The sequence below is a fragment of the Natator depressus genome, chromosome 7, assembly GCF_965152275.1.
Source record: "Natator depressus isolate rNatDep1 chromosome 7, rNatDep2.hap1, whole genome shotgun sequence".
NCBI classification, from domain to species: Eukaryota; Metazoa; Chordata; order Testudines; family Cheloniidae; genus Natator; species Natator depressus.
Window position 1 is genome coordinate 104,642,054 of NC_134240.1, and position 27,476 is coordinate 104,669,529.

The 27,476-nt window shown below is 40.4% G+C and overlaps 2 protein-coding genes across 2 annotated transcripts in view; one reads left to right on the plus strand and one right to left on the minus strand.

Annotated features, from left to right (window-relative positions):
• Positions 1-7,699, minus strand: part of ACADSB (acyl-CoA dehydrogenase short/branched chain) — a 29,842-nt gene extending 22,143 nt beyond the window's left edge. Inside the window, exons 1-4 of the mRNA XM_074959206.1 lie at positions 7,548-7,699; positions 3,673-3,832; positions 2,626-2,726; positions 1,904-2,110 (exon numbers count right to left, since the gene is read on the minus strand). Of these exons, the coding sequence (XP_074815307.1) occupies positions 1,904-2,110; positions 2,626-2,726; positions 3,673-3,832; positions 7,548-7,583 (504 nt within the window). The 5' untranslated portion in view covers positions 7,584-7,699. The remainder of the gene's footprint in view (positions 1-1,903; positions 2,111-2,625; positions 2,727-3,672; positions 3,833-7,547) is intronic.
• A 126-nt stretch (positions 7,700-7,825) lies between these two features.
• On the plus strand, positions 7,826-25,810 carry IKZF5 (IKAROS family zinc finger 5). Its single transcript, XM_074959207.1, has 5 exons — positions 7,826-8,086; positions 14,780-14,875; positions 17,473-17,636; positions 17,936-18,118; positions 20,557-25,810. Exons 3-5 carry the CDS (start codon positions 17,504-17,506, stop codon positions 21,498-21,500), a joined length of 1,260 nt encoding a protein of 419 aa, XP_074815308.1. The 5' UTR covers positions 7,826-8,086; positions 14,780-14,875; positions 17,473-17,503; the 3' UTR covers positions 21,501-25,810.
• Positions 25,811-27,476: the final 1,666 nt, after the last annotated feature.

The window sequence follows — 27,476 nt, forward strand, 5'->3', positions numbered from 1 at the left end:
ACATCTTCCCTGCTCTCCCAAACTTACTTACTACCTTATAAGGTTTTGTGAGGATTAATATTGGTATAGTACTGATCCTTGGATAAAAGCATGTCCTCTGGAATGGTGGCTGAAGCATGAAGGGGCATATGAATGTCTAGCATATCTGGCACGTAAATACCTTGCAACGCTGGCTACAAAAGTGCCATGCGAACGCCCATTCTCACTTTCAGGTGTCATTGTAAATAAGAAGCAGTCAGCAGTTTGTAAACAAACTTGTCTGTCTTAGCAATTGGTTGAACAAGGAATAGGACTGAGTAGACTTGTAGGCTCTAAAGTTTTACACGGTTGTGTTTTTGAGTGCAGTTATATAAGAAAAAAAAAGGTTTACACTTTCACGATAAAGAGAGATTGCACTACAGCACTTGTATGAGGTGAATTGAAAAATACTATTTTTAAAATCATTCTTACAGTGCAAATATTTGTAATAAAAAATAATAATATAAAGTGAGCACTGTTTAATAAATTTCAATTGGTATTCTACTGTTTACCAAAGCTATTAATCACAATTAATTTTTTTTAATCGCAGTTAATTTTTTTGAGCTAATCGCATGAGTTAACTGCAATCAATCAACAGCTCTAGTACGAACTAGCTAACTGTATTTCAGGGTTTGACCTACCAAGTAAGCTGTCTTAGTGGTTCTGCCGGAATGCTGTGTTCTGCCAAAAAGAAAAAAAAACCCAGAGTATGGCAACTGTTCTGGGACCTCAGTTAAGGAGACAGGGCAGATTACAGACTGATACCAGTTTCTGTAACTCATGCTGAGTAGTTCCTTACAATTTGTCCCACTGAAATCTATGGGTAACAGAGTAAGATACTAAATACAAGTACAGGTTATAGAATCTAGGTCCTAAGCACTAGAACATTTATGAAATACTGTAACTAACATGATTTACATACTTGAAAAAGTCTAATATTCTAAATACCTTTTTCTAACAAACAAGTGGAAAAATCTCACATTTCTGCCTGACGTCTTGATGTTAGAATACTGTCAAACTGACCTCGATGTGTTGTCACAACCCAATCTTACATGAGCTGCATTCAGATTTAATTTTCGTACTCCCGAGTTGCAAGAACAGCATGAGTATGCACCACAACTCACTACATTCACAGAGACACTTATCTGGGCTCCTACTATTCTACAGCACCACAGTATTGCTTTCTGCATATTACAGTGTATTACTGAGTGATTACATGGATACATATCCCTCAAGTCCACTGCTTTTAAGTTCTTCTCCACAGCAAGTCAAGATTCTTATCAAACTCTATTTAGGATTCCTAATAAAAAATATATATATTTAGGAGTATTCATGATGATTCCATACAGAACAACCTTTTTTGCTCTGCTGATGTTAATGTATACATAATAATCATTCCTTTCCCCCAGCCAATTCACCAGTGATAAACACTGTGCCTCTTTTTTTTTAAAAAAAAATCTTGTTTATTGTTAAATTCACATCAAGGAACAGTACAAATTGCTGTAAGACAGATAGAATATGGTAAAAAGCTCCTGGAAAAGTTTGGTTCAGGAAAAACTACTAAACATGCAATCCTCTATTTTTTACATATATGTAACTCCAGTTGAAGCCCATGGGAGTTGTGTGCAAAAGGACTGCAGAATCAGCCCCAAATTTCTGAAAAACGTGCAACAGACTTTTCGTTTTTCCCCTTCACCCTCCAGATGAAGGGGATATATCTGTGTACATGGAATGACAGATTTCAGGTCTCAAATAGAATTCCAATGTTTGCATATGACGATATTGCCTTAGAATGTAATGCATCATTTAATTCCCTAAATGGACACTAACATTATGAAATCATATAAAATTTTATGTTATTTCATAAAGGACATACTTAACTCACCAAATCTTTAGCCAACCTGGGCAAATAAGTTCTCTTTTGTTCTTCTGTTCCATATGTAATAAACAATTTATTCGTAACTGTGTTCTGGAGTTCACACAGAAGAGCTACAGCTGGGTCAACCTTGGCCAATTCCTCTACCACCAGTATGGTAGAAAAAAATGAAGATCCAGTTCCTCCATACTCTGGTCCAAGCTCAATACTCATTAGCTAAAAGGGAGAGAATGTAAATACAACTGTTCTGGGGAAATCATCACAGACAGTAATTTAGGCTGACAAGATTTTCAAATATTTTCACTACTGGAAAAAAAAATTACTTTAGAGGTAATAAGCAATTCAAATACTTTTGTACAAGTCAGAGAATGTAAAATCTCTTCAGATCCCTCTGCAATGCCTGCAATAAATTAACCAGCTGATAGTCACTGCAGAGGGGTCAAGATAGGGTTATTTACTCATACAAAAAACAAAATACAGAGCTATCAACACATATGCGATTCATCACCATGACTACTCTGATATAGTTTTGTCAGAATTTAAATGTCAGAATGAAACACAACATTTTAACTTTTCTAACTGTAATTTCTCACTAAACGTCGATTTAGGGTTGAAAACAGAAAAGGTAACATTCATTCAAACTACTTAATCTAAAAAAAAAAAGTTGCACAACTGGCAGCAACATTTAATAACAATGTAACCCTTGAATTAAAATAATAAAATATGCAGACCCCTTGTTCAAATAGTCCTTGCAGTACAAATTCATCCATTTCTGCATTTGCATCCATTGCTTTTACCAAAGGTGCAATTTGGTCTTGAGCAAATTTTTTCACTATAATGAAGAAAAAGAAAGGATGTAAGTATTCTAGCCAATTCTTTAAATAATATCTGAGTCAGCGATTTAGTATTTGTAACAAGGCATATGTACCATTCAGTGCCTAATGCACGGAGATCCCACAGATATGCAACACCCTAACCCAGTGGTGTCCCAGGAAGGAAGATCAAGTGCTCCAGAGAGCAATATGGGTGTTCTGGGTTAATTCCCAGCAAGAGGTTTAACAGTTTCAGCTAGATGCAAGTCCCTGTGCTGACATAAGTGGGCACTACCTATTTACAGCTCAGACCCTTTTTAAATTTCTGAGAGTTCTCATAACGAGAGCACTTTGCTGACCAAAAGTCAGGTCAGAAACCCTGGAGACATAAGAGCTCTCCTGTTTAGTTTGTTTGATATTTATATTAGGGGTTTTTTTTGTTTTTGTTTTTTAAGAGGTTACAGACTTAAAAATGCTTTCAGTGAATGTAGCCAGACACCTTGCTGGTGTGTATTATTTTGGTCGAACAAGAGCCCTGTAAATGATAAACTGGAAAAAGGTTTTTTGCTTAATCTAGTTCTTCTATTTACTCTCTCTAGCTGATCAGGCCATGGCACAGTTACAACTATTTTGATCCAATTCCTAGTGGATAGGTATCCATATCACAACTTGGGGGAGGCTTTCACTCTGCCCTCAAACCCCCATCAACCATTGCCCCCATTTCTGTCCCTCTTTGAAAACAAGCCCCAATGACTCCATAGTGATCCCTGCACTCTTCCTGCACGCTCTGCCTAGTCCTCAATGTGTGGTGCCACTGCTTAGCCTTGCCATTCCACAGGAAGGAGGGCTGTCAAGGGAGAATCAGGCTGTTCTGGACAGAGAGATGGGGGATGAGCTTATCACGGACAGTTAAGGGACTAACATGCATCCAGTGGCTCCATGTTAAGAGTTTGAACAGCAAGTTACCCATTTCTTTCATCATTATCTCTTCTTCTGTAAGTGTGTCAAGGGGAGCACACACTACCCGCTCATTGGCTAGGTTTGCCATAGCTTCTGATTTGGATGATTTACAGACACTAGGAGGAGCCTTCCAAGAAGCCAAGTAGATTGGCATGTTTCTTCTTAGCTGTTGACAGATAATAATAAAGAAAGTTATAAAAACTAATTTTGATGCACAGAAAACATTGTTCAAGTATTTATAAACAGGAATATAAATTTTCACCCAATGTTTTTATTCTCTATTCAGTAACTGAAAAGGAAATACAATTACACATAATTAATTATTTTCAATGCTACTAATTTCAAGTTTTTGAGCATTTGCAACAAAGGGGCTCGACCAATTTAATTTCCTTTCAACCTGTGTCTATCAATCCTACAAACTACTTTCTTCCTGTCAGTTTTCTATACCTTGGTAAACATATTGTTATTTTGACAAGGATTCAAAAATATTAATGTTTTTAAAATGTGAATAGTTTTGAGAATTGCAGCTACCAGCTAGAATCTGTTTTCAGTACTGCTAATATTAGAAGCTTTCTGGAATGTTCACCTTAATAGCTGTACATTTTAATAAATTTTATCTCCAATCAAAACATAATTGTATTAAATTCTAAAAGTTTCTTTACAATAATAGTCCTATTCACTGTTTTCAGCGTGTCTGCCTTGAGACCAATCAACTAGTAATGCTAGCAACTACATGGACTGTTGTACAAATACTCTATTTTTATTAAAGCTTGAATGCGTTTTTATTTTTGTTCTTGTTCCTAAGTGTTATGCAGCCCCAGCATCCAAATCATTCAGCTACAATGCATATTATTAAACATGTGGCTAAAATAATTTTACAACTTACGGCACAACCGTGATATCATAGAGGAACTTGTCAAAATAAACTGTAATCTAACATTTTATAACTTTAAGAGTGAGTACGCACTTCAGAAAAGATGCAATTATATAAAAACGTATTTCTATTTAATGACTTTAAATCCCAGAGTTGGTGTAATGAAAATGACGATAAGCAGCAGACTGCCAACTGGTAATAAGCCTTAACGGACTGATTATTTTTAAATGTCAAAAAGCGATACAGCACAAAGAGCTGAAATTAGGAAATTCACAGTAAAGGTTCTGCAAATATTCTTATCTCTGACTCCACACTCACTTGCCAACCACCTACACTGCACTCAAGTCACATCAGGGGCCAGTGGTGATCTAGCTGAAGCAAAGAATGGGTTGTGCATACAGCCTATATCATGGTTGTGAGGTAGTTTGTAGGCTTACATTTACAGTATGGTAGTTAAAGGATTGTAGTCCATATAGAAAGTGTGCATAAGATATGGTATTCTGACAGCATCGTAGATGGATGCAAAATTGTTGGCGGGTAAGTAGAGGATGGGAGATAATTACAGCATGAATTAGTTAAGGCTATATGGAGAAATATGAATTCTTTAGCATTCAAAGATTTTTTTTTTTAAATAGCTGCAACATTCTAACAACATTTCTTTTGGATAACAACAGATTTCAGTTTCAAATTCTGATGGAGTTATTAAAATCTGAAGAATGTTTCAGGATGCCCATAACATATAAATATTTATTTACTTATTAATGTTGCTATGGAACACTAGATTAATGATAGCATGCTACGTGTGTTTCAGGCTCACTTTATTAGCAGGACTGAAAGTTAAACGCTTTAACCATTAATAAAGCTGCATGAAAAAATGAAGCAAAAAAAATAATTTAAATGTCTTCTTCAAAATATTTGTTCCAAATTGAGAAACTTAAGTTCAACACATATCAAAAAGTCCAATAATTTTATTTTATAACATTAACTAGAGAAGGGGCAGACACTAGAAGGACGGAAAGAATGGGGCGACAAGATAAGAAAATGATCTTTGCAGTAACATTCTGAATGGATATGAGCGAGGCAAGACTGCAATTGCCAAAGCCAGTGAGAAGATTATTGAAGTAATTGAGATACAAGATGATAATAGCTTGGATGAGAGTTTTAGGTCTGTGGATGGGTAGAAAAAGCCAAATTATAGTAATATTATGCAGAAAGAATCAGCAAGATTTAGATGCAGCCTGGAGGTGAGGACCTACAGAGGTCTGAGTGGAAGATATTTGGTTTAACAAGTTCACAGAACAATAGGTGCTCCAAAGGTTTGCTTTTGCCTTCGAAAACGGCAATTTTTGAAATCTTTATCTTTTGAAAATGGCCTGGGTCTGGAGGAGGGAGGCAGACAGGCTCAAAACCGGGGGGGGGGGGGGGGGGGGGGCGGCGGGGGGGGTGTCTGGGTGTGACAGGGGAGGGGCAGGGGAGGGGTAAGGGGGGCCGGGAGCAGACGTGTTTGGGCAGGGGGGCATGAGGGGCTCCAGGCTAGGGTGACCAGTTGTCTGATTTTCAACTGGAACACCCGGTGGAAAAGTGACCCTGGTGGCTCCGGTCAGCACCGCCAACCGGCCGTTAAAAGTCTAGTCGGCAGTGCTGCGGAGCCAAGGCAGGCTAGTGCCTACCTGTCCTGGGGCATCGCGCTGTGCCCCGGAAGTGGTCAGCAGGTCCGGCTCCTAGGTGGAAGGGCCACTAGGCTCCACGCACTGCCCCCGCCCCAAGCACCGGCTTTGCACTCCTATTGGCCGGTTCTCGGCAAATGGGAGCTGGGGGGGGGGCGGTGCCTGCGGGCGAGAACAGCGTGCCTCACAGAGCCTCCTGCCCCCACCTAGGAGCTGGACCTTCTAGCCACTTCTGGGGCACAGCATGGTGCCCCAGGATAGGCAGGCAACCTGCCTTAGCCCCACTGATTGGGAGCCTCCCAAAGTAAGCCCATGCCCCAACCCCGCCTCAACCCTGAGGCCCCCGCAAAACCTGGAGGCCCCTCTTACAGCCCAAACACCTCATCCCCAGCCCCACCCCAGAGCCTGCACCTCCTCCTGCATCCCAACCTCCAACCCTGAGCACCCCCAAACCCAGACCCCCCTCCTGCACCCCCAGCCCAGACTCCTCACCTCCTGCCCCCAGCCCAGAGCCCCCTCCCGCACCCTGAACCCCTCATCCCCAGCCCCACCCCAGAGCCCTCACCCCCTCCTGCACCCCAACCCCCTCTCGCACTCTGAATCCCTTGGTCCCATCCCCCAGCCTGGAGCCCCCTCTGACATGCCAACCCTCTCATCCCTGGCCCCACCCCAGAGCCCACATCCCACCCCAGAGACAATACCACCTCCCACACCCTAACCCCCTCCCTCAACCCGCAGGCCCCTCCCGCATTCCAAATCCCTCGGCCCCACCCCCCAGTTTAGAGCCCCCTCCAGCACCCTTAACCCCTCACCCCCTCCCATACCTCAACCCCCTGTGCCTCAAGCCACAGCCCCCTCCCGCACTGCGAATCCCTCAGCCCCACCCCCCAGTTTGGAGTCCCCTCCAGCGCCCCAAACCCCTCATCCCCAGTCCCAGCCCAGAGCCCGCACCCCAGCCGGAGCCCTCACTCCTCTCCCCCCCCGCGCCCCAACCCCCTGCCCTAGCCTAGAGTCCCCTCTCACCCCCCGAACCCCTCATTTCTGGCCCCACCCCAGAGCCCGCACCCCCACTTAGAGCCCTCGGCCTCTCCTGCACCCCAGCCCCCGACCCAGTGAAAGTGAGGGCCCCCCCACAGGAAGGGGCGTGGTCTCAGGGAAGGGGCGGGGCTAGAGCGTTCGGGTTTTGTGCCTGTAGAAAGTTGACAACCCAGCTCCAGGCGCGGGGCCTCCGCTCTCCAGGCGGACCCGGCACCCCGCAGCGCCTCCTTGGAGAAGGGGGCTCCCGGCCCGCGAGTAGAGCGGGGCAGAGGCAGCCCGACCCCTTCAGGTTCACGAGTCACCTTCGCGCAGCTCCGCCACAGCGCCGCTGCCGCCATGTTCGCTGCTGCTGCTGCTGCTACTGCCGCCGCCGCCCCGGCTGCCGACGCCCCTCCGCCGCTCGGGCTCGCAGCAGCGGCCGTCCAGCGCCACAGCCACCGCGCGCGCGGATTGCGCCTGCGCGGGGCTCGCCAGTCTCGCGAGGTGGGAGGAACGGGGCGGGCGGGGCGACTACTACGGGAGACACTCACAACAAACATGGCGGCTGCGGTGGGTGTTGGGAGCGGTGGGGTGCAGGGGAGGTGAGTGATGCTCTCGCCCCGTAGCTCAGGAGCCGGGCTATGGGGGCGGGTGAGAGCCGCCCAGTGCCCTCATCCCCCAGGGGCCGCCGCCGTCGCCGCCTGTGACTAGCCCCCTTGTCTTCTCCACCCGGGGCCGCGGCCCTGTCCTCGGGGAGCAGGAGGCTGCAGTGGGGCTGGGGCCGAGGGCGGAAGCAGTGACAGCTCCCCGCCCTGCAGAGGCGGACCCCTGGGGGGCAGTGGGTCTTCTCTTCTCCCTCCAGGTGAGTGGGGGGGGGCTTTCCTTGCTCTCTGTCTGGCTCCCAGGTGAGTGGGTGGGATGTGTGCGTGGCCCCCGGCGGGATAGGGTGCCCCTGCTCTTTGCCACTCGCTCCCGGAGTTAAGGGAGGATGCCCACGAGGGTTTTTCCCTTTTCCAGAAATGGGGTGGCCGTTTCTTTCTCTTGCACCGCTCCGCTGGGGAGACAGATGGCGAGGGCGGATGGCCGACAGATGCACCTGGCGCGGTTCCAAAGGTGGTCTAATTTTTAACAAAACTTAAACCGACACAAACGAGGGGTATTGAATGTGGGATGGGTGTGAGAGAACCGTCTTCGGGAAGTGTTTTCTCTGGCATGGAGTTCATAGCACCCCCTTGGGAATGGATATGAATCTGCTATAAACCCTCTTTTCTTTAAATTGAGTTTGCTTAACAGAATTCTGCAGTAGTAGTGTTGTTTTCTTCCCATGTTTGGCTCCTACCAGGCAACTGGTGTGGGAAGCAGTGCTCTGAATGGGGTGTGGAGAATCTGGTTCTTGGCCTTTGTATGAAGACTCATTTGTGTCATAGACTTTGAAGAGTGCCAGGTGGGAGCTCTTTGAAAAGTTGTTAGTAACTCTTTGTGAGGAATTAATTCTCAGGTCATGAAACTGTTTAAAACCTTGAGCATTATGTGGGACTGCTTTAGATCCTGATTTTCCCCTCCTCCTCCCGGTACTTCTTGGGAAGAAAGTAATAGAATAAGTCACATGACAGTTACTGGGGTTCAGAGGTGTTTTGATTCTTTGCTTTATGAAAGAATCCCTTCATTCTGAGATACCCAGCTAGTGGTTTCACAGCAGGCTGAGATGGTATCAGAGAGACTTCCTTGAAGGAAAATGTGACACTTCATATGTATGTTTGCTTGCTGTCAGAGGTTTTCAGACTGCTTGTTTGTGTCACAGCTATTTCAGAGCCATGGTATCTGAAGTGTAGGAGCAAACCAGAAGGCTCCACAGTGCATGTGTGTGAATTTTTACTTTAAGAGAACTGAAGAAGACTTCAGTAATATTTTACGTAAGGCTTTCATATTAAAGCATTCTATAGCATTTTCTAGAATATATGCATACAGCACTGCTGAAATGCAGCTAGCTTTAGGGTGAATGGGGGTATCCAGGCAGAGAACCAGTGCCCACCCAGTACTCTATACAACAGTGAAGTATAGGATGGAAAATGTTGCCCAAGAACAATTAATTAAACAAACCCCCTATTCTTAAAGAATGTGCTATAGAAAACTCTGTGACGCTTGTAGTAGGTAGAATCTCGGATTACTATATACGGCCTGTCAAAATTATCATGAAAACTTACCAGTTAAGTTACAAAATCTATTACCCTTCCATTTTCCACGATGCTTGGTGGTGCATTAAAAAAAATTATATTCTCCACATGAGTAGAATTTCATAAGAGTGGTTTGAGATGTCATCTAAAAATTACGCACTAAAATATATAGCTTAATTTATTCTGTTCAGGTACCCATAGCCATGTCATGAGCAACTTTAGTATGTAATATGACTAGTATCTGTCAGTTGTGGTTTTTTTCTCTCTCTCCTCTCTCTCGGGGAAAAATTGTGTGCATTTTTTTTTAAAATGCATGATATGCTATTTGTTCATTTAAGCAAGGTCACAGAAGTGTTCCTTGCATGTAAAACAGAAAATGGTGAGGTTTGAGTTAGTTCTTAAATCCTGTTGGGAACTTACGAACATCAGAAGGATGAGGGGCGTCTGAGGTTCAATGGAGTTGAATGGAGGGAATGGAGTTAATTTGAACATGATGGTCAGACCACTAAATCATGTCTTCTGTCTTTCCTCAGTTGCACTTTTCAGTATTCATTCATCTGTTAGAGTTTTTCAGACTGAAATGTTACTGTGTAAATTACCACATGAATCAATTTTCCCCTTGAAGCAAAGAGAGTCACAATAGACTCTTCGGTGAAAATATAGTTCTTTTAAATGTTGATTCCTGTTGAGCCATCCCAAAACTCAATTTTCTAATATTCATTGTTGAATGGTTTAGTCCAGTGGTGCGCAAACTTTTCCAGTCGCAGCCCCCCCCCCTTACCGTTAATAGAATTTGTCATACCCCTCCTCCATTACTTGTGAGCTGAAACTATTTTTCATGCCAGAAGATGGAGGGGGAAAAACAGAGATGACTGTTCATTCATTTGGTTTAGTGTTATAGTGTCTAACTCGCTTGAAAGGTCCCAGGCTCTCAACTATTATTTTATATGTTACCAGTTTGTCTTTTAATATCAATTATTAATCATTAAATGAGTTTTAAAATTAGAGAATCAAAATTAATTTTAAAGGCATAGTAGGCCTACTGTAGTTATGAAACTTAAATTGTTGAAAATAAGCCAGCCTGTGCTTTTATTAGTATGTTGTTGGTTTTTTTTTTTAAAGGGTGAAATGCTAAAATTTCTTCCCCTCCCGAACCTCTGGCACTCCCCTGTTTGTGCACCGCTGGTTTAATCCCTATATTTGACATGCCTTAAAGTTATAACTTGATGAGACATGGCCTCTGGAATCTAAATTGCTTTCTCCCATGCCCCTCCCCCGCCCCCTTTTTAATGCATGAGCTGGTATCTTTGTTTTACTGCAGGAGCCACCAACAAATGGAACACAAGTTAACTTAAACCTAGAGGAAGCTGATATCTGAAAGAGGGTAGGCAAAATTGATGTGTAAAGGTGTGCCCAGAGTTAACTTACAGTGATCAGAAGAGAGAATAGTGGACCATATTCAGTCCTGCCATAAAAGGGCACCACTCCTTGGAAGCCAATAGAGTGGCATGCTTGTATTAATTTAGATGGAATAAATGAGCTAAAGGTGGTGACAAAACCCAGTCATTGTCTAATGTTAAACAGAGTTATACAAGGCCTGTAGCTTGGTATACAGAGATCTCAGCCTGCTTAGCATCATGGCAAACACACCATTAAAAATCTTTTTAACCTTGTATTAAAGGTACAGAAAAGAATGAAATTATTAAAACCTTTGAAATGCAAAGTATTAAATAAGGCTTTCATTGTAACAGTATTTGTTGTTCCCTTTCCCTTTAGGAGAGTGTTTTTAAAAGGAGAAACCCTCTGTTGTTAGTGTCTTAGATGGTATCAAAAGATGGTAATAACTGTCCTTTTGGGGAAAAGAGAAGAAGTTAGTTGAGATGGGCTGGAGATGTTGCTGCTGCTGTTGTTTTTCAGTTCATCTTAGAAGGAAAAGCCCCCTTGTTTGACAGTCTCTTACATGGCATTAAAGATGGTAATAACTATCATCCTAGGTGATGTTTGGGATTCAGCTGGAGATGGTAGGGGGGGGCAATGTCATCTGGGCTCCTCTCTCTGGCCTGTTCTGGTTAGGACACCTCTCAGGATCAGGATGATGAAGACCTAGGGACCCAGGAAGCTGGGGTTTGGCAACTGTGATACTGACACTCACTCCAGTAGCCTCTCTCTGTTCTCTTCATATGTCCTTTTTGTTTTCATACTTTCCTCACAAAATTTTCTTTTAAGAACCCCAAAAAGGGAGTGAGGGTGGAATAGCCTATCCCCTCATTATTTTGTCCACCAGTTGGGCCTAATATTTGACATACCAATCTTAGCTTATTAACTTCTGGCTCCACATCTCCTGTTTTTAGCAAGTGTAATTTTAACAGTCCTTGAGTCATATCAACGAGGCCTTTTTATTTAGACTATTTCAGTTATTCTGTCTTCCATTTGGACTTCTATCCATCAACCTTTGTTGTTACAGAGTACTGTAACATTTTATGAATTTATACATACTTATTACCATTGAGCTCACATTTTGGGTAAATTTGTAGGCCCAATTGTCACAACAGCACCCACTTACTCCAGGGCTGAATTTCAGCCGCTGTATCAGATTCCAAAAATAGCAGATAAAGCCTATCTTAGGAAACCTCCACTGGTTAACCCCATTCCAATAATTTTTTAGACACAATTGATACCAGTAATCCATGTTGATAAACAAGGACATAAATAACCCATTGGAATGTTGGCTAGTGTTGAACAAGAAAGAAAGGAAAATGGAAAAATCATGTTTAACAAATGAAAAAAGATGTCAAGTAGGGAAACCCCTTTGACTTATTTTCAAACCAAGGGTACCTGGGGATCTTTCTCGCCTATCAGTTTAGTTTTGTTGTGGTTTTAGTGTGACAGTTGTTAGAAAGTATAATTGTTATACAGTTTTGAGTACTAGGAATATCTTGATTTTGTTTCTCACTGTAGACTTGTGGGACTTTACATATTTTATTAAAATTATCTCTGTATGTATGGGATATATACTTCCAGAGTGGTTTTCTGCCTCTGTATTTCATCAATATTGGAGTGAAAAGGACAAAGTGGAACGGATTTGAATTGATAAGGTAGAACTCCTATTTCACTCCTTTGATGTTTCCAAGGTCCTCTCCTTTATTCTCTCAAACCACCAAAAGTACATCTTGTTGACTATCCTTCCAAATAAGAACCGAATACAGCTGCTTCTGAAGCTCATTAGTGCTGTTCCTGAATCAGGCAATTGGAACAGCAGTGGTATCCAACACTTTCAGCCTGAACATGTTGTTTCAAAAAAGTCAAGACATCACGCTCACTTTTTTGAGACAGATTTTCTCAGGAGGGCACCATCCACATATACCTAGCTAGCTTTTATGCTTCCATCCTGATGCCCCCTGCTGGGGTCAAGTTGTGTAGGGGAAGCAGCTGAAGCATGTTGCATTCTGGCAATCCGCAGCTGGTTTATGGTTTAGTGGTCCCTTAGGGACCACTTACAACTGGTGCAAGGTAGAACAACCCCAAGGCTCTAAACTGACCTCTGGCAGAGAATCAGGGAGCCATAACTGGTGGTTCGTTTTCAGCTTCTCTTTTTTCTCCTCTGCCTGACTGCCCTGTGTGAGGGTGAGGAGACATCCTTCACTAGGCATTTCTGTAGGTTAAGGCAGAGCTGATTGAGCTCCCATCCTGCTCTCCCAGAGACTCCAGCAACTTGGCAGGTAAGCAGAGAATAGTGTAGCCTGATCTGCTTCTCTTATGTCATTCGTGAAATGCAGCAGATGAGTAGTGGGGAAGCTGCGAACAGCTGCAGCAGGAAAAGGACAGCAACTTATCAGTGCTCTCACCTCACATCAGAAGTTTCAGGAAAAGCAGTTGGGGGTTGAGCCTAATACTGTATTCCTGAAGTGGTGGGTTTTGTTCAAACACTTATGTTCTCTAGGAAACACTTCCAGAACAGATTTTCAATTTGTATTTTAATAGAAATTTTCTTAGTACAGTTGCCCTCAAGGACTACAGGTTGCATACCACTGTAGTAAATTGGTATAGGAGACACTCCCTAGTCTAGCGGCTTAGCATGTTGACACTGAAAAGTTTCCAGCTATTACTAGACAAGTAGCAAGTGACTTAACTGGTGTATCAAACTGGGATCAACAGTACAGTAGAATGTTGCACTAATACTATATTGTTTAATACAAAGCATTATTGTGAAAGAAAGGTTCATATAGATATCTCTCTAAAGAGTCTGCAGAAAACCAGTATTCTAGTGGTATGTGCTGAATTAGGCCTCATAAGTGACTTTTACAAGTTATTTAACTCGGTGTTAGTGAAGAACTTTGAAAATGCAAAGCACTGTGTAAGTGACTAGTAGTGATCTGGAGTTTGGTACTGGACATTTGCAGATCATCTAATGAAACTCTGGTCATTACTGTAAAATGAAAGGATTTGCCAATTGAAATGTTGATAATGATTTCTGTGATGATTTGCAGCAGTTGAAACGTCTGATTGAAACTGTCCCTTTTCAGACTGAAACTTATCTTCCATCTTAAACTCATTGCAAGTCAAAGTCCTACGAAAGTCTGGTCATTTACAATGGTGATATTGGAAAAGAGTGACAAATGGTGAATTTTTTTTATTATTGAAAGATAATGCAGTCTAACGAAACCCCACGTTCTATACAAAATATTAAACTCAAATTCTTTGGCTGGGAACACAGAATTATGCAGCACTGCCACTGTAAGCACTCTTCCATCACTAAAATCAACACTATTACAGAGTGTGTTTTCCAGTTGCCTGTCCTACAGAAAAGTGGTTCCCCCAAAATTTGTTTTGTGGATCACTACTAGTTGTCTGCAGAATGAAGTATTTGAGAGCTCCATACAGCTTGATGGTTTCAAGATGGCAGGCAGTTTAGAGGCAGAGGTGATAGGCACAACTGGCAAGGTGGTAATAGCTCTAATCAGTGGCCAGGAAGAAGCTGGGGTAACAGCTACCAATAGCACAGACAAGGACAGTCTTACTACCCCCAGTATGAATATGGCTACAACTCCTACAATCCAAGGCCTCATTACGGCCGCTGTTAATATGGTATTTTGCTGTTAAGCATCCACTAAAACCAATTAACTTGAATGCCAGATTTTGGGTTTTGTTTTGCTCAATTTTCTCGTATTTTCTATGTATGAGGAGTGGCTGGGGTCCATGAAAGGATCTCCTTCTGGAAATGTAGTTCATGTAATGAAATAATTGAACAACTGCTATGAATTTTATTTGTTGCAGGGGAGCCTCTCTTTTGAAAATTAAGCAAGAAGCTAAAAAAGATTTGATTAAGAAATCAGAAAACATAAGTTTGACAGACTAATTTTTTTATTTATTTTTTGTTCTAGGGAAAGTGGGGCAGCTGTGCTCCCTTGCTTTCTGTCTGACCTACTGGGAGTACAGGTTGGAGTATGTTTGCTACCTAGGAGGAAACTGAAATTCAGGTACAATTCATGTAGACCTTTAAAAAACAAACACAGGGAAAAACTAAAGAACTTAGCTAAAAATAGCTGGAGAAATCTCCTGCTGTGTTCTTGTCTCTGGCTGCAGCTCTGATTTTCCTGTCATGATATGCGTCATTCAGCTCTGTTTCCTACTGGAATAATCAATAAAATGGTAGCCTCAGGCATTGCCGAGCTGCTCAGTTCATGCCAGTGAAGATTTTTCAAGTCTCCAAGTATTTTTACGTATAGACTTTTAATTTCTTTAATATACATTAAATGAATTTTTTTAGTCATCTAATGCAGTAAAATAATCAGTTCTCTTTAGTCTCACAAAACCACTAATGTAGGTAGGGTTTTTATATCCAATTTACAGATGAGTAGAGTGGTAGACTCACTACTTCAATTCATATTGTTGGTAAGAGGCGTAAGCTTTACTATTGGATGTGAAATGGGTTTCTTTACAAAAAAAAGTAAAATGTATCCAAGTTACTTGAAACTTTATGAAAGTGATGGTACTGTAATAATATCAGTACTACTTTGAAATCTCAGTGACTTTAAGATTAAACGTTGTTTTGTAATTTAGCTCTTCTTAATGAATGAGTTCCCTCCTAATTTATACGATTTTTATAACACTAACAGAAAATATGTGTTGAACACCAAATTTGGTGCTTGAAAACTTGGAATTTCTCATCCTCTGAAATCTGTTCCCCTCAGTTGCTGATTTGAAACTTGAATAAATCAAAATATAATTTTCATTGCCAGATGATGATTAACATTCTTGACAGTCTTGAATGTACTGTGATGCATAGTTATGGTTCTGTAGCCAGACAGCCAGCCCCCCCCCTCTCAGACCAGCATTGCTGGGGAGCACAAGGGAGCCAAAACAACAGGGCACTTAACATAAATTCCAGCACAGCCTTTGAAGCTGTGAGAAGCACAGGTGTGCTGCTACAATGTGCCTCTGGGAACATATACAACGATTAGGCTCACAGCAGACAGAGAAGCTGTGACAGACATGGCTCTTAGCCCCTACTAAATAGCGTGATGCACACACCCCAACATCCTAGGTGGGAAAATATTTACCCTAATAAAAGGAATGTCCAGTAGTCGAAACTTATTGTTTCTCTCCCTTGCAAGTGTAAACTACTCTTGCGAGAGCTGGCGTCGCCCAGACAGACCAGCCCCAATTTGGCATAAGAAAGGAGAAAGAGAATAAAGGAGTACAGAGGTATAAGTATGGGACCTACAGCACCATGATTTTTGAGTGCTTTTCACTATCTATCTGCTGGTCAGATAAGTGACAGCCTCCCAAGGCTTCTGCAGCTAAGAGGGTCCCTAAGCCTTGTCCCTTATTCGTCTTTCTGCGGAATTGAGTGACCGATCCTGGCTTGGCACCGCTGGAATCGAGAGATGCAAAGATAGTAAGAAGCACCCACACCTGATCTCCTATCTTTAGTGTACACATATTTTGAAATAGAGCTCTATACTTTGTTTTCTTTCTTTGGGATTGTGGCTTCAGTTTTGTAACTTGTTTGTGTGTGTAACATCTCTACATTTAAATAAGTAGGCACTAGCAATTTTGTAACCACATGATTAGAATCTAGTTTAATAAATTTTGGTAACCATTTGTGCATAAGCCTGACTTGTTTCTCTGGTTTACTGTAAAGCAGCCAACACAATTAAAGAACCTCAGCCGTTTTGGCTATAAAGCCTGGCCATTAGGTGAGAGTACTAAGAGCCTAGCGTTGAGTTGTGCCGCCTCCACGGGGCAAACTCTTGGGGCGCCTGTCAGTCAATCCTGACTGCCCACTGCAAAGGAGCTCTGAGCTCTAGCAGTTAAAGTCACGGGTGTTTAGGACCTTGGGGCATCCGTCAGCCTAGCCCGGGCTGCCCGTCGCGAAGGGACAGTGCGTCCTAGCGGTTAAAGTCATGGATGGTATAAAACGGGCATAGCTGGCACCTCACCAAACATCCTTGGCCATCGGCTAACAGGTTCATTATTTCATGAACCATAACTGTGCATGTGCCTAACTTTAAGTCCGTGAGAAATATTATTTCTGAACATAAAATTCTAAGTTATAGAACAATTACAGTATAAAATTGTCAATGCAAGAAGTCTCTTCTTTACAGTAAATTTCCTTCCATGCTAAGATGTCAAATCTCGGCATTTAAGAAAAAAATCGTCTGGAATGTCAAAAAATGTTCTTTGAATCTAAACCTTTGTAAAGATTATTTAATATTTCCGAACTGAATGGTAAGGTTAGATTGAAATTTGTTCTCGTGTCCACATAGTCAACTAAACTTTGACTTTTATTACATCATTTTATAAAATTTAAAGTATTTATAATACTGTTGCTGAGAACCATCTTCCCAACTGTGACTATCTGAGATCTTTAAATAGCATTGAGCTGCTGTAAAGATTTCAACAATACTCTTATGATTGTCTGTTCATGTGTATTTTACTTTTGACCATATGCATTTTATTTAACAAGACTATAGAGATGTCATCCTTGATTTACAGTGGTTTCGGTAAATGTGAATTCTTTTGTTTCAAATTCAGTAAAATGTTCTCTGATTCTGATTTGATTTTTTTCTAGGCACAAGTTATTGTAAACTCAAAGTGTGAATATGGGTGAAAAGAAACCGGAGCCTCTGGACTTTGTAAAAGATTTTCAGGAATATCTTACTCAACAGACACACCATGTAAATATGATTTCTGGATCTGTTAGTGGGGACAATGAAGCAGATGCCCTTCAGGGAGGTAGGCTCTCTTCAGTGCTGTCAAGTATTCTAGTTTTTTGGGGGGGGTGATTGTGCTGATGTTTGCATTTGAACATGCTTATTATGAAGGCTACTATACTAGTCTGTAAAGCTGTAGAACCTTCGGGGGAAGTCTTTTGTAAAAAAACATTTTTCATCAAAACTTATTTCTCATTAGTTTATTTTTGTGTGGGGGTTAGGGGAATGAGGAGCTAAGAAGTTTGGACTAGTGTCACTGTAACAAAAAGCAACAACCCAGTGATTCTCAGTCAGAATCTCTACTGCATTTACTGTTTATAGCTGGGGCAGATGGTGATCAGAATGGACTAGATCATCCTTCTGTTGAAGTTTCACTGGATGAAAACTCAGGAATGTTAGTGGATGGGTTTGAAAGGACATTTGATGGAAAACTGAAGTGTCGATATTGCAACTATGCCAGCAAAGGAACAGCACGGCTTATAGAGCATATCAGAATTCACACAGGTATGAAGGATTCTACAGTACTTTGCTGTGGGGCAGTGTTTCAGTGCCTCTGTATTCTCCTCAGTGTATATGGAACTAACTCACTCATAGGCTTTGCAGATGTGTGTATGTATCTTCAAACAGTGTCATAGTGATGACAACTTTCCTCTTTCCTCTTGCTTACAAAAACTTTCCTTTTTGTAAGCAAAGTCTGTGGGATTTTTTAAAGATTTTTCCTTTTTAAAAGATTAGGTGCTGTATTTTCATAATGCTTGTTTAGGCCCCAATCCTATAAGCATTTATGTGTGTGGCTAGCTTTACTATCATGAATTGTTGCATTGATTTCAATGGGACTAGTCCTTGTGGTAAAGTTTTAGCACATGCGTAAATGTTGGCAGGATTTTGGGTCTTAGAGAATAGCTCTTCTTGTTGTGATGGTTTATAATTAGTTTTTGATTGAGACCAAGAAACTGAGTAAATATTTTGCTTACACTAGTACATGAAATTATATTTTATTACTAGAAGATAATGTTGAAATATCTGCCTGTAGGCCAATTTTACAAGAAAAGCACGGTGTCTAAAATTAATGAAGGCATTTCTGAGTACTAAAGATCAGTTAGTAAACTGAAAATTTCCATTCTCCAAAAAGTATAAGTTACAATAGAGCCCTTACTCCCTTCCACCATGCTTCCATTTCATAGTGGAACCTCCCATAACTCTTATTTTAAAGCTGTTAAATTACCTTTCAGGGGTGGCATTCCAGTGCTCAGTGTCCCCTCCTGTCTTTATGTGATTTGTTTGCTTAATCTTGGTATAAATTGTACGCTTATTACAGAGATATTCGGTCCCAGTTGGCAAACACGTGCCAACCTCTGAAAAGATAGTACAAAAGTACCTTACACCAAGGGCTGCCACTGCTTTTTCTTGCACTTCTCTTCTGAAGCTGGTGGTAAAGCAGGTCTGGCTAGAAGAAAGAATCACAGTTGAGTGTCCCAAGCTGTGATACTAAGCAATAAGATGCCTGTCACTGGAAAGTTTCCCAATTTTTCTATATCAGGATTACCAGTCCTGCTTGAGAAAATACTGGTTTGAATTCTGGCAGAAAACCAACTAAATATCCCCTGGGAGAAATATGAACATAAAAATTCTCATCTGGGAGCATCAGATGCACGCATCCTACAATCTTGTATGAATGCGAGATCAATGGTAGATGCCTGCAGACACACAACTCCTTTTTGGAAGTCAGTTTGGGAACCTGCTGTGTGATGGTGGAAACTTCTTTAGAGAGAAAGTTAAGGCTATTCTCCCTAGTGCCAAGGAGAGAGAGGTCACACCTGTTATACCCTGGAGTCTGTTATACCCCTTTGTAGAAGAATTAATGGAACAGCACCTTCCTGGAAGCTGGTCTATAATTCTAGTTATGAAGTTAACGATATCAGTACCATCAGCAGGGCATTAAGCCTCTTTACTAGCATAAATCTGGAGTTTTAATTCCTAGAACACAAAGCACTAAAACCTTTGAGCTTTTGAAACATTCTGGATCAAATGAATAGGTTTCATCTAAACAACTCTGAAGGATCTCTCTATCTTAAAGGAAGATCATAGGCGCCGACTGTACTGTTACGAATGTGTTTCCTGTAATCGTGTTTGAAAATGGTTTTTCAAACACTTTAAATGCATTAGTGAGGATAGAGCCTACATGATATCTGGTATTCTACCAGAGCTCAGCTGGCATCATTAAAAAGCCAAAATCTAGCTCCAGCCTCCTGAATACAGAACCTCCCCAGACAGTGTAACCAGTGCAGTTCTACTCCATGATGGTGGGGGCTGGATGTTAGGGGTGTCTCGAGAATTGCATCTCCGTGACACAGCACTTAGCTCTACAGGGGCATAGTTTACTTTTTTTTTATTTAACCACAGGGTCCTAAAAACTTGTCCTTATATTTTTCTTAAATTTGAAAGCCACATGGGTGTTTGTAAAAAGGCAGACTGATAACACCGCAAACCTCAATTTGAAGCGTAGTTATTCATAAAACAAATAAAGCTGTGGCAGGTAACTGAACAAGCTTTGCCATGCTGTCTTGCCTACATGCCTGAAACCCATTTTGGACAAAGCACTTCTAGAGATGTGAGAGTATTATTCAGACTACATACCATTCATATTTTCTCACCATTCCAACAAGGGTCTCAATTAGTGTCAATTGTAGTAATAGTGGTGGCTTTTCTAAAGTTTAAACTTGCCTACTGAAAACAGGAGGAGACCTCCAAACTCATTTCACTTATGACACCCTGCAACCTTCCATTAGCAGTGAGTTGGACTGGATTTGAACTATTGATTAAAAAATGAAATGCTCTATTCAGTTAGTAGCCCCCACATACATTCACTCTCTTCCATGTTCTGTTAGGCTGCTTTGTACAAGTATACATAAATTGTTACACTGTAATTTTCTCTCTTTCAGGTGAAAAGCCACACAGATGCCATCTATGTCCATTTGCATCAGCCTATGAACGTCATCTGGAAGCGCACATGCGATCACATACTGGTGAAAAACCATATAAATGTGAATTGTGTTCCTTCCGCTGCAGTGACAGAAGTAACCTGTCTCATCATCGTAGACGCAAGCATAAAATGGTACCTATAAAAGGTACTAGGTCTTCCCTGAGCAGCAAGAAAATGTGGGGGGTTTTGCAGAAGAAGACCAGCAATCTGGGATACAGCAGAAGATCATTAATTAATTTGAGCCCACCTTCCATGGTGGTTCAGAAGCCAGACTACCTTAATGATTTCACCCATGAAATCCCAAATATTCAGACTGAAGCATATGAAAGCATGACAAAAACAACACAGACTGGTGGCCTGGCGAGAGATCCACAAGACCTTAAGATAGACAATCCATTAAATCAGCTATCAACATTAGCAGGACAGTTGTCTAGCTTGCCACCTGAAAACCAAAACCCAGCGTCTCCTGATGTTGTACCATGCCAAGATGAAAAGCCTTTTATAATACAGCAACCTACTGCACCAGCAGTAGTTTCATCTGTGTCAACAAATATTCCTCAAAGTTCATCTCCTACTAGCCCAGATCCTCGGCCTCCACACAGTCAAAGAAACTACAGTCCAGTGGCAGGTCCAAGTAGTGATCGCAGCGTCCATACTAGTACTCCTAGCATAAGTAACAGTCAGCCAAGTACTCCAGCTCCAACCCTTCCAGTTCAGGATCCTCAGCTTCTGCATCACTGCCAGCACTGTGACATGTATTTTGCAGACAATATCCTTTATACTATTCACATGGGATGTCATGGGTTTGAAAATCCTTTTCAGTGCAACATATGTGGGTGCAAATGTAAAAATAAATATGATTTTGCTTGCCATTTTGCAAGAGGTCAACATAACCAACATTGACTGAAAACATGCTTTCATTTAGTTTTTTTTAACGTATGTTTCATACTTGCTGAAGGAGACCTTGCTCATCCCCAACAAGAAATCTAATAAACAACTTGACAATGGAGGCAAAATTCTTTTCACGTTGTCATAAAATATGCCAGGGATATTTGAGTCATGGAGGTGGTAGTTTTATGTCATTGTTTAAAATAAAGTTATGAGGATTGGCGTGCAGTAACATGTTTTATGTTTGTTTACATTTAAGTTATGTGCACTTAAGATCCAGAAAAACATTCTACAAATGCCAATTCAGATTGCATCCTTAAACATAAATTGCAACCTATCAGACTAGATATTAAACAAGATAAGAAGTCTTGGTACCTAAAATATAGTAAAAGTTAATACAGTGAAATGTATGGTTAATATGAAAACCATATTTCTGCTTATAAACTAACTGTTTACCAAACTGGATAAAATCTTTAACTCACAGCAAAGAATACACTTTCACGGACACATACAATTTAAAATTTGTCAGTTTCATCTGATCAAGATACCAAATTTTTAGTGAATTCTAAAGTTTTTTTTTTTATGCTAGGCCTTTTACCTTTTTCTTTAAAAAAAAAAAAAAAAAAAAAAAAGAGCAGTTTTATAGATATGAAGAAAACTTGAAGGTACCTTTAAAATATACACACACTATGAATGAGTCTTTGGTAGAAGAGGTTAAATGAGAAATAGACAATAGATAGCTTTGCATGAGGACAGTTTTCATTTTAAAAACTGTCAAGACATTCCCACTTAAAGGTTATTAAATACATAAATAGAGGCCATATTTTAATTTTTTTTTAAAAGAAAAACAATGTATTTTAACTGTCTTGCTAGGTTGCCTATATGTTTGAAAGCTACACACTCTAGTCTATATAAACTGCAGCTAACATGGAATTCTCTTTGTCTGTGGTCTACCAGAGCCCCTGCCAGAGGTTTTTTAACCTTCTGGACCTGCTCAAATGGCCATCTTTTTTTCCTCCACTGTTTGTGGGGGAAGGTAGGCAGAGGAATATTGGTGGCTACAGTGTGGAGCTGTGATTAATACTGTGACTGGCAAATACTGTCTGAAGATGTACATGCCGTCCACTGTATGGGGTAACTATTTTTTATATTGTAAATCTTGATCATTGTAAAAGCACTAGGTATTACAACACCTGAATTTGTCATGTTTCAGAAAAGTGAATTACGTAACTTTCTCTGTATTTTGCAATTCACTTTGACTTTATTTCATTTTGTACTACTTGTTGCAAGACAAGTGTGGGTTTTTTTGGTTTGTTTTTTACTACACAAGTGAACATAGACATACAAGATAAGAGTGAATGTTTTGTGGGCAGTAGGTACAAGATTTACTTCCTTAACATTTTGGGGGATTTTTTCCCCACGGGACATCTGAATGTCAGATGTAGGGGGTCTATCCAAAAACTTCTGTTGTCCTGGAGCAAGATCCAAAATCTAATGAAGTCAACTGAAAGACTCTTGTTTACTTCAGTGGGCTTTGGATCAGGCCCTTGGAGAAAGAAGAGTTGTGGTATTGGGAGCTTTTCTTTCACTTCGTTATTTAATTATAAATTTGGGTCTTGAGTGCACGGCTCTACAGATTTGTCTAGCATGAGACTATTTTTCATCCTTACAATAGCCAGTGAGTTGTGTAGGATGTAACTTGTGGTGGCTGATTGAGTGTAGAAAATGTCTATTAGGCCATATAATTCACCCCATGCCACTAGTTAATATCAGAGATGAAACTTCCTGGCTATGGGCTTGATCCAAATCCATTGACTTCAGTGGGATTTTAATAAATGGAAGGCTCTTAATAAATTTCTGCATAAATAAACTCAAGAATATTTGGAGAATGCATTTGTTTAGCGACTATAAATTTTAATGTAATAAAAATTAACTAACCTTTTATTAGAATTGCTTTTTTTAAACTTCGCAAACAGAACAATTCTACAGTTACACCATACTTGTGCATAAACTGAGACCTAGACATCTGAAATTATACACTTGAATATCTATTGTCATTTTGAGGGTTGCACTACAATTCATTCAACATTTAATCTAGTTGACTGTTGCTCTTGTACAGGTTCTGTAAACTGAGCTTTTTATACAAACAATAGTGTGTGGGAAAAAATACATTCTGAATAGATCATTTTATTGGTCAGCTATCTGCATACTTTATGGTTCGAACTAACATCAACTGAAGCATGGGTATTGTATTTAAACCAAAATGCAACTGTTACTGTTAAAGACGTTTAGAAAAGCTAGTAGTTGTTTGACTAGCCACAAAGGAAAACATTTGATACTATGCTATACCAAATAACCTAAACTACTTGTTTTTCTGGAGGCTTTTGGAACTTCGGGGAAGCCATTAAATCTGTTTAGTTTTTAACCAGATATTCTCAGTTGAAATTGTAGTAGCACTTGTCATACATTAGTCTGAATATTAGGTAGTAGAAGTTGCACATCACAACCGCTTGCTGATTGAAAATATACAAACAATTGAGCCCACGCCCTTTGAAGACAGTGGCAAAACTATCACTCCAAATCCTACAGAATTTTTAGAGGCTTTTATCCTTCCCTTCGTTATTCTTGTTCTGATGCTTAGGCCTAGAGTTTGCATTGGTAGTCCCTGTAACCATTCAGTACTTGAATCAACACATCCAGAAAACATGCCTTGGAACTCTAACAAAATGGTTCCCAACCTGGTCCATGGGCCACAATGAAGAGCCAGGACACCCACAGAAGTAGCGAGAAATAAGAGGAAGTCCTGCCTAGCCCAATTCCAAAGGGGGCCTTCATTGGAAGATGGCCCACATGACAATAAATAGTGTGGGCTAACAAAAAGTAGTATGAAATTTTGAAAACTTGTGGACCCTGCATACCATATTTTGATGCTATTGGATAATGGTAAATTGTTTACTCTTCAGCAAAGTACCCAAGGCAACTAAAAAAAGAGAATTCAAGCTTTAACTCTTAAAAATGTATAACAGTTATAGCCAGATACTGCTGGTCTCATGCAAGTAGCCCCATTGACTGCAATGGAAATACTCAGCAGGATTTGGCATTCAAGCCCTGCTCCTACAACAGGGTCTGTGGGGTGGACTTCATTAACTTCACTGGTGCTCCAGGCAGACTCAATTTCAGGATTGGGACCTTAGGTTGCTTAAAAATAAAAAGCATATTACTGTGTTTTCTGTTGTGCCAAACAGTGATTTGATTATACTTATTTCCTTCTGACTACTAAGTATGTTTGGAAGGTGCATTTTCAGTTTTATTATTAAAATTGTAGTTTTTCATAATTTTGTACTAAAATTGTATATATTCTAATATTTACCAGAATTTAAAATAAAGAGCACAATTAGTATTGCAAAGCTGTTTATGGTTGTGACTCTGCAAACCTTTATTCTCACAAGTAGGCCTTATTCTTACAAAGTCAATAAGAAATACTTGTTGGCAAGGATTTGTGGGATCAGGTCCTAGATTAGTAAAATTGTTTCATAGTGAGTTCTAAATGTGCTAATCTGCACTATAGAAACAAATCCTTATAACATTTTATAAGGAGCTGTTTAGCTTTTAACTTGTATGAACAAGGACAGCTCAGGATATGAGTTGAAACTTTTCCACAGTTTAAGTTCTATATTTGGAAAACATTAGCTTTGTGTTACTTTGTTTTTATTGTTATGGAATATTTTATAGATCTGTTGGACAATTTTTAACATGCACTATTTATCGTACTCTTAATACAGACATCTGATTCTGAGGATTTTCTGTTCAGCGATCAGTCAAATATTGGATTGAAGATGTTGGCAGGAGATTAATGATCTCAGTTAATATTTAAAATAAACTGTGAAGCAACTAACGGAATAATTTGATTTTTGCAAATGCAGTGTTTTGCTTCAGATGACTTTTGCATAAAATTTTATTTGTATTTTAACATACAGCCCTCCGTTCTGGAAAAGACATGTTCTGACATCGTTTCATAGCAGAATTTGAGCTACGTTGGACATGCTTTTGTTATGGATTTTTTTTCCTTGACAAAGGGAATGTCACTGGCAAGTTTCCCATCAGTTTAAGTTTCTGTGAAAATACATAGCCAACAGATGTTCTGTTGCAGAAAAAACAAGTCCCTGCTGAGGCATTTTTCACTGAGCAATCTTAGCGTATGTGCTTCTAGTTCCTGCTTTGTTAATAATGTGTATTTCAATGTAAAGAGCATATTTTGTATGCAAAAGATGAGACTTGAGTTAGTTGTAAAACAAGTTTTATTGTGTAGTGATGCTGGTTTTAGAAAACAAAGGTTAATTCTGAAATAACTTGACTATATCTAGTGTAGTTCATGTTGTGGAACTTTGTTTTGTAAGATATGAATAAAACACTTTCTAATGATGTTCAATTTATTAATCCTTTTTGAAAACTATGTAGGTCTTAACTGCTACTCATATGAGCAGTCTTTACTCATGCAAGCAATTCCATCAACTGCAGCCAGGGCTAGTTGCCTGAGTGTGCAGGATTAGGCCCTACAAAGCTCATTGAACTTAATAGAAAGACTCCAATGGGCTTTGGATCCCATCCAAACTGGAAGCTTTGTGTTCACTATAGCTATTATCAAATAACTACTAAATTCATTAATGCAATACCAAAATCTGCCCTAAGAACATACATTAATACACCTAACTAAACATTGTTTTAGGAGTGGAAATGATTAATGAAGCTGAGTGATTCTTGCAACTGGAGTTGCAAGAGAGTGTAAGGCAGAGCAGGACTATCATAGCCAATCTCTGTTTCCAGCTGCAGTATTCAGCAGAACTAATTCAAGGCACCTCAATACCAGAAAAATGTTTGCAAACTAGTGTAAATCGAAGTAAAACACAAATGATTAAAGGGATGGAAGAAGTGACGGACTGACAAAAAATATAAAAGAACAGAGGTATAGCTTAGCTATATTACTAAATGGAACGAGGGGAGAAACATACCTATATACAAGTATCTGAAGATGGCAAAGACATACTTTGGCCTAATAAGGAACAGTACTGGGTGAACACACATGGCGCAGCCCCAGCAAAGGAAGTGGAGGAGTCCTTGTTGCTTAGAGCATTAAAAAAAACCTGCATAAAACAGAGGAAAATGTAATCTATCATCAGGGTCAAGGTAGTTCTTTCCATTTGTGTAACTCATTAACATTAGAGATGGATTCATTTCTTGAACAAAAACTATTATAGCATGACAAGAGTGAATTAGACCAGGATGGACAACAGGAAAGGAGGGAACCTTTCTTTCTGACTCCCATAATATTAAGTTCCAGAGGGAGTAGTGTTCAATCTCTAAGTCGGAAGTCCTGAGGTGCTCTGGGAGTAAAGAACAAAAAGAGGAAGCTTCAAGGTGGGGCACAATTTGATTTCCTAACCACCCATCCACTGTAAAAGTGCATTGCCTTTCTGACCTGCATGGTAAATGACTTTTCAAGGAGTTCACGCACACACTGAACTTGTTTCTGTTATTCTTTAAATCAAAAGATCACCTGCTCCAGTATCAGAAGGGTAGCCGTGTTAGTCTGGATCTGTAAAAGCAGCAAATAATCCTGTGGCACCTTATAGACTAACAGATGTATTGGAGCATAAGTATGTGGCAACTGGGTGGGGAAAAATTAGTTTGATAGGATAGGCCAATGTTTGGATGACTTGCATACAGTGAGATGATGCTATCCAATTTAGTCCAAATATTTGAGTCCTGACCAGTTCACTTAAATTTTTAATTATAAAGCTTATTAAAAGCATAATAAATGTAATGTTTAATGTCAATATAAACATGTCAGGAAATGCAAAAGTTAATGCCACTGAGAATCTTAACTCAGGCCAGGTCTACGCTATAAATTTACATTGATATAACTACATCACTCCGGGGTGTGAAAAATCCATATCCCTGAGAGATGCAGTTATACCGATCTAACCCCCGGTG

Coding starts and splice junctions, on each gene's coding strand:
- IKZF5 (XM_074959207.1), top strand. CDS start 17,504: ATGGGTGAAAAGAAACCGGAGCCTCTGGACTTTGTAAAAGATTTTCAG. Junction 17,637..17,935: donor AGCAGATGCCCTTCAGGGAG/GTAGGCTCTCTT, acceptor TACTGTTTATAG/CTGGGGCAGATGGTGATCAG. Junction 18,119..20,556: donor GCATATCAGAATTCACACAG/GTATGAAGGATT, acceptor TCTCTCTTTCAG/GTGAAAAGCCACACAGATGC.